General features: G+C 25.4%; 1 protein-coding gene across 1 annotated transcript; it reads left to right on the forward strand.

Moving 5' to 3' along the window:
- Positions 1–2,130: 2,130 nt before the first annotated feature.
- On the forward strand, positions 2,131–6,991 carry LOC111641929 (adiponectin receptor protein-like; the record flags this gene model as incomplete). The annotated part of the gene is made up of 2 exons (XM_023388184.1): positions 2,131–2,289; positions 6,536–6,991. Coding segments are annotated over 2 exons (363 nt in total), but the record flags the coding sequence as incomplete, so codon positions are not given.
- Positions 6,992–7,301: the final 310 nt, after the last annotated feature.

The raw sequence follows: 7,301 nt of genomic DNA on the forward strand, positions 1-7,301 counted from the left end.
TTTTATTTTTGAAGCTATTAAACACGTGATTCTGTTCTATTTATCATATTTTAAAAATCATTCCAAATGATTCTTTGCCTGAAGAAAGACCCAGGAGGGGTCTGAAAGCGTTTGTATTGACTGATAGATTGTGCTTTGCACTGGTTAAAGTTTTATGAGCAGTGTTTTGTATAATATACTCAGGTGTGTGGTGATTCATTATTACTAACCTAACCATGAATCATTGTAATTTTTAGCTATTTAGAATACTGTATTCATTCAGCTATTTAAACTTCATTGATCTGTCATATTTAATTCAATTTTTATTAGTTTACTCATTAAATAATACAGGTTAGGATACCTTATATTAAAAAAAATCTTTAAATCAGATAAATACACAAATAAGTAGTTATTTTAAATAGATATTCTAAAATGGAAATAGTTAATGCTATAAAGTAAGACTTGACTAAATTTGGCAGTTCAGTCTTTCATTATAGTACAGTATATTTCAGGACTCTATACTATTAGTAAACTCAGATATTGATGACATAAAATCAGGGAACTCATGTTGTCGCACTATAGGATTGACGATTACTGGTTAAAGTGTTTAACATAAAGTAACAAGCAGGTACAGCAAACTATGAAATCGTTGGCAACTGGTAAAGATAGAAGAGTTAACTCTTTCTTAAAGCACAGATGTCAAAAGAAGGTTTAGCAAAAACAAAAGGATATTTTGCCCAGACAGAGCAAGTCTAATTATTGAAAGCATTAATAGATTAAGAACTAATTCATCCTTCAGTGACAGACTCAATGGAAACCTGGAGATCGTTCCAATAATAAGACATGATCTGCAGATGACCAAGAATTCACACAATGTAAGGAAAGAATTACTAAGTAAGAGGAAGCAAAGAAATGAAGCCTAAGGAACATCAACATTCTGAAAAATTCCTGATCTAACTTCTAACTTCCAAGCCAGAAGGATAGAATTTAATGAAGAGTCAGAAATGTACCAAGAAGCATGTAGGAAAAAAGATCTAATCAAGATAGAAGCAGCAAATTCAATTTTGAAAAGTGCCATCAACATTATAAATAACATAGAAAAATCAATTGCAGAAATAGCTGGTAGAGGCCCATCAAAAGAGAAAAAATTAACAGATTAAATAAATTGTACTCTGTAAAATAAAAAATGATTCCGGCAAATAATAACAAATATATGAATAAACATAATTCATAATTATGTGAAAAAATGTGGAAAAAGGCAGTTTTAGTTGTGTAAAAAAACATGAAAATTTAAATTTTTATGCTAACACAATTGAATTTTTATGGCATGATTGGTAGAAAAATATTCAACATTTGAGCTTGTATGTAAGGGTCAATTTTATATAAAATGAAAACAAATTTATTTTAAATTTCTTTTTAGACAGTCAATTTCTGAATTATATATAAGATAATAATGTAAAGGCTTGAAGGCATAAAGAATCTAGAATGAATTTCATTCTTGTTCTTGTGGTCTTACTGTACTTGTCTGTGATCTAAAGATATGTGTCAATATTTTTAAAATAAAGTATGCTATGGGCTTTTTATACTTACAAGCATTTGTATTAGTATCTTTTATTTTAAATTCTGATAAAACTGGAAATTTACTAAATTTTTAATTTTAAATATTAAATTTTCTTAATTGAAATAATAATTGGAAATTTTCATGATAAAATTATCTACATTTTTATTTCAGCTTACAATTAAAAAATACTGAACTATATAGAATACTAATTTTGTGAAATGGATTAAAAACATCTTAAAATAACTCTTAATTTTGATTAGGACCATGTCATATATCATATTAGCCATTAGATAGCACTTTTTCAGAGTTTAATTCTTTCTTCTTTGCAATATTAATTTTACTGTAGCACATGACAGCAGCTTAACCATTATCTTTTGGCCAAATTCTGTAATTTAATTATTGATAATATTAATAATGTTTAGTTATATACTTTTTTAGTCATAATTTAAATCATAATAATTAAATTTAATAAGTAATCTGTATTATAATTTCTATTGAAATCGAATAAATGTAATAAGATTATTTAAAGTTGCACATTCAAAATTTATGATATTAAGTTTTTTTTATTAATCTCTATTATCAATTTTATATATCTACAGATCAGAGAAGAAGATATAGATGTAGACATAGTTAATTTATCTCTTCCAGCAAGGGCAGCAGAACATGCGGAACATATTGTTAGAAAAGTTCTTGAAGAAGCAGAACAAGCAGAACAACTTGTTAGGAAAGTTTGGCAAGAAGCTTGGAAGGTATCATTTTTATGTTCAAAAAAGATGGTCCATTTCTTAACAATAAGATAGTCGTAAACACTTGCAATTAAAAATTTTCTTGACGGACTAATGTAATCAAAGAAATAAATTATTCAAACTAAATCTTAAACTAGAAACTAGTATCAGATAATCAAACTTTTATTAGCCGGCATAGAGTATTGTAACAAGTATTTTTGACCTTTTTAAAAGATCATCATCATCTTACACATTTAATCTATACAAAAAAACCAATCAAAGTATTGAACTTTTTTAATGGAATATATAAACATGATGGAGTTCTGCTAGCTAATAATTAATCAGTAAACTCTAATACCTAAAACTTTTTGCCTCGGTTAGTGTTTGAGAACTTGACGATGTTTTATTAAAAATTCAGCAAAAGTTCTTGTTATAATAATCATAAAGATTATTATAAAGATTATTTATGCTGGTTATAAAGATTTAATTTTCTAAAGTAAATAATATTACTCTATATTACTACACTATATTATACATATAACAAAAATATTCCACTATAATGAAAATTGTAACAAAATAGATACTTTGATATACAATATAAAAGAATAAATATTATAAAAGATATAAAATAAAAAGCTATTCATCAAATGCTTTTGAGTATTGTAAAATTTGTCAGGAAGGAAGACTAGTTGCATAGAAACCAAATGTAACAATCTGTTTGTTATTGTAACAACAGATTGTTTGGTTTATTTTTGTATGTTTTTAAAATATCTTTTAATTTCATTGGAGCATTTTTTGTCGATTTTTATTATATACATTATATTATAAATATACTTTATGTATAACATTTATAATTTCTCCAAGAATCACACAGTTGTTGTTTCTGTGGAAAAAATAAAACAAGATTTAAATGAAGTGTAATATTTACAAAATTTGTTTGAAAAACTAGCATTCATAGTATGGAAAGTTTTTTTTTTTCGTAATGTCTCTAAGGGCTATAGTTTCTGCAGCTTTCATCTTGGCTTCTATCAGTCATTCCTGGTCTGTAACTAGCTGATCAGAAAGGACATAACAGTGCTTTTCTAATCTTATTGTTTTTATTTTATTTCTGCAGACTTTTATCTGTTCCTTAAAACAAAATGAGAAATTAAAGAGTTGCAAATTTTAGTAAGTTGCAGTGATGAAAGTTGTTACAGACATCATAAAAAGTGACTTCTGGCACTGCTTTGACAAATGGTACAGATGCTGGGAGGAGTATATAAATGCAGAAGAAGCTTATTTGGTAATATGGTGAAAGAGTTTCTGTATGTTTTGTATTTTATTACAGACAGGTTTTATTACCTGTGCCAAAAGTTCAGTTTATTTTTGGCTCTACTACATATAGTCATTTAAAAGAATGAAAAGAAATGGGTATTTTACATTTAATACGCTAATTTTAAGTAATTGATTTATGAAATATGTTTCCCTAAAATAGATATGAAATTTTTGTGAATTTTTACCAGATTTTTTCAATAAAATCATCATAGCTAACTGATACTGTGTTAATTACACAAGTTGCAATAGATAGTTACTAAAAATATCCAGCACTTATGAATTAGAAAAAATGTAATTTTTTATCAGTAATAATGTATATTAACATATTGTACTGTTAAACCAGAAAGAATCTATGGTAGTTCTTAGAATCATATATTGTATTCTTCATATCTTGCTTATTTAGATTGTCATCATTTCCATTTCCTTTAGAATGCTTTGGATAGAAAAAATAGATTAACTTGAAGATCTGCATATCATGTTTAAGATTTTAATTCTAAGCTTTCAGAATTTTCAGTTATCTTGTAGTTCTGATCTATTTGTTAGATAATGATAAAATATCCTTAAAGATATAATACAAAATGTGTAATTTTTTACTTAGTAGCTCAAAAATTGGTACAAATATTCCAGACAATTTAATATTATTTTAGATAATCTGGAATATATATTATATAAATTCCAGATTATATCATACAGTATTGTAGATCTGAATCAGAAAAAATTTAAATGGTAAAATCCAATTTATTATAACATTATCAAACATTCAATTTATCTGTTTAAATATAAAAGATTATCATTCTCTATTACAAATGATTTTATAAGATAAAAATTATTATGTTATGGAAGGTATAAAATGTAACATTAACATAACGTACTGTATTATAGTATATAAAATCATTCGATTCAATTAATTCTATCATACTTATACTTGATTATGTAGTTTTCGAGTAAAACCTATTGTCAATTTGGATTAAAATTAACTTTCAGAATAGCATTGTAAATTTATGAGAAATTTTTTGAAGTATTTTCTAATTGTAACACTTACCTAATCAGCATGTTTCAATGAGAAATTTGCTCTTACATTTTGTTTAGCCAAAAATAATACTGATACATTCTAAAATAACTGCTCATGTTTATTTTATAGGAATATTGCCAAAGTTACTTCTATTTTGACTGCAATCATATTTAAGCATATTTAAAAGTTGAAAAATTGAACTAAATCAAAATTTCCTATGAAATTCTATTAAATTCTAAAAATGTACTAAAAACATTTTTCAAATACATATACTAGAATTTGAAAAACTCAGCATTTATCTGCACCAGAAATGTACTACATTATTTAAATATATTTAGATGCTAAATTTTCGAACACAGTATGATCACAGTTTACATGGTGTTATTTCTCATGGAATTGATTTCTATGGGACAACTAAGTTTCTTGAAAATAATTTAAAAGTGCTGTTCTCTTAATGTTCAATGCATAAGTGTAAGTCATTAACGTAATAATTTTTCAGTTTATTATGCAGATAAATTAAGATAATTTTTTAAGTTAATATAAATAACTTAAAATTAAATGAAATTTTTTAATGAAAATGTATACATATTGAGAAAAAATTATTTTCTTAGAAGTATTCAACTGAAAGATGATAAGAAAAGGTATAATATTAAAAAGCAATACAAATAATCTGTAAATGTCATTGATTGTGACTTAATTTGACAGTCAGTTCCTTGAATTTGAAGTCAGTTTTTTTGTTATTTTTTTTTTTAGATCTTTCATAAACATATAAACATAGAGTATATTTTAACTTTTGTTTGTGTAACATGATTTACCTTCAAGGCTTGATAATTTTTTGTGTGCTAGTTGGAAAATAACCACCTGAATTAAAATATTTTTAATGAGGTTTAATTGTCTTCATTAAAACGTTTTTAGCAATTATTTTCCACTAATTTCAATGATAATGAACCTGGTAAAGTCAGTAGCCAATGCTACATATGTTGACAGAATGTTATGTAAGTAATAATTTACAAAAATTCACATGATAATCATAACTTGTTATTCTTGTTATGCAACCATTAAATACATTTATCAAAATAATAGCTTAAATATTTTGTTTGCGATATACAATAAATAACAAGTGGAAAACATAATTCTTCTAATATTTCAGAATTAGTATATATCTGATATTTATGTATCATACAATACAATTACAATATATAATTGAAACAATTAGATAGATTAAGCCAAATGGACTATTTTACTTGACTTGATTTATAATTAAACCAATGAGCATCAGCCATGTATATTGTGTCCTTAATTTAATGTTGACTGATTTCAAAATGCTAGACTACATCTCCATTTTCTTCTGCTTCCCATTCAATAAGTTTGCTGAGCTTTCTATAATGGTACTTTAAAGTTTCAAGAACTCCTTGATCCATAGGCTATATAATTAAGTGGAAGAAATTTAACTTTGGAGCCATAGCTAAGACCTAGCGCTTAAATTTATTATCATTTGATAGAAAGAAAAGGTTCTATCATACGTTACAGTTTTTGTCCTTAACAAGTGTAAATCCATCCCTGACTATAACTTCTAACTTTTGATTATTATAATAAAATCCAAATAAAAATTAGAACAGGTAACTTGTAAAGTGAAAACTTTTCACACTTTTCCAGCAAAAAGAATTAAGGAACAAATGCTTTCAAACAATGATGACATTATTTATAAAACTTCAAAGTTTTATAAAATATATCATCGAATGTTTGAAGAATTCCAATTTGGAATTTCAGAATTTAATAGTTTGAAACCTGAGGCAGGTTTATAAAATAAAATAAAATATAAAATAAACCAAAAACATTTGTTCCTTAACTCCTTTTGCTGCGAATTTTGCAGATTATTGTAATAATTACTTTAAAATATTCATGCAAGTTATATTTTTCTTACTATATTATAATGCTTTTTAGGGTTGTCATTTTAGTTCATTACCTAAGTGGCTTCAAGATAATGATTTTTTAATAAGAGGTCATAGGCCACCTCTTCCATCATTTAGTGCCTGTTTTCGTTCCATATTTAGAATACATACTGAAACCGGAAATATTTGGACTCATTTATTAGGTAGGTATAATGATATTAAAGTGTGTATCCTTACAATAATTTTGAGGAATTAATTTTATTATTTTTACTTTTATTCATGTAACATATTTATATTTAAAATAACTTTTGAATTTAACACAAATCCTACAATGATATTTTGTTTGATTTAATTTAAAAGATACTTTCACAAAGCATTTTAAAGTGTTATTTATTCTTTAAAGCAGGACTGCTTAGAGAGTGACCATTAGGGTCATTTGGCCTAGGCCCCAGACATAGCAGCACCCCAAAATTTAGTTTTTTTTTTTTTTTTTAATGTAAAAATTTAATACAAAAGCAATATAAATTAAAGTTTCTTTTGATAAGTTGTGAAAAATTCTTTTTCTCAGCAGTTATTTTATCCGATTTTACTTGTATATTTTAATACATTTTGGAGACAGTGGGCTCTATTTGTAACTGGTTCAAGGTACTATCTTAACTAACTCCTGTCTTTAAGTTAATTATTTTAAGACATTTAACTTTCAGAAATATCAAGTTTTAAAAATACATTTTTCATATGTTACTCAGATTTGAATGTTTTACATGTTGAAATCATCATAAAATTGTTTCTTATAGGGTTTTTTTTTATTAAAATCTTTT

This window comes from Centruroides sculpturatus, unplaced genomic scaffold, assembly GCF_000671375.1.
Source record: "Centruroides sculpturatus isolate CEXI.00-Female unplaced genomic scaffold, Cexi_2.0 scaffold1578, whole genome shotgun sequence".
NCBI lineage: Eukaryota > Metazoa > Arthropoda > Arachnida > Scorpiones > Buthidae > Centruroides > Centruroides sculpturatus.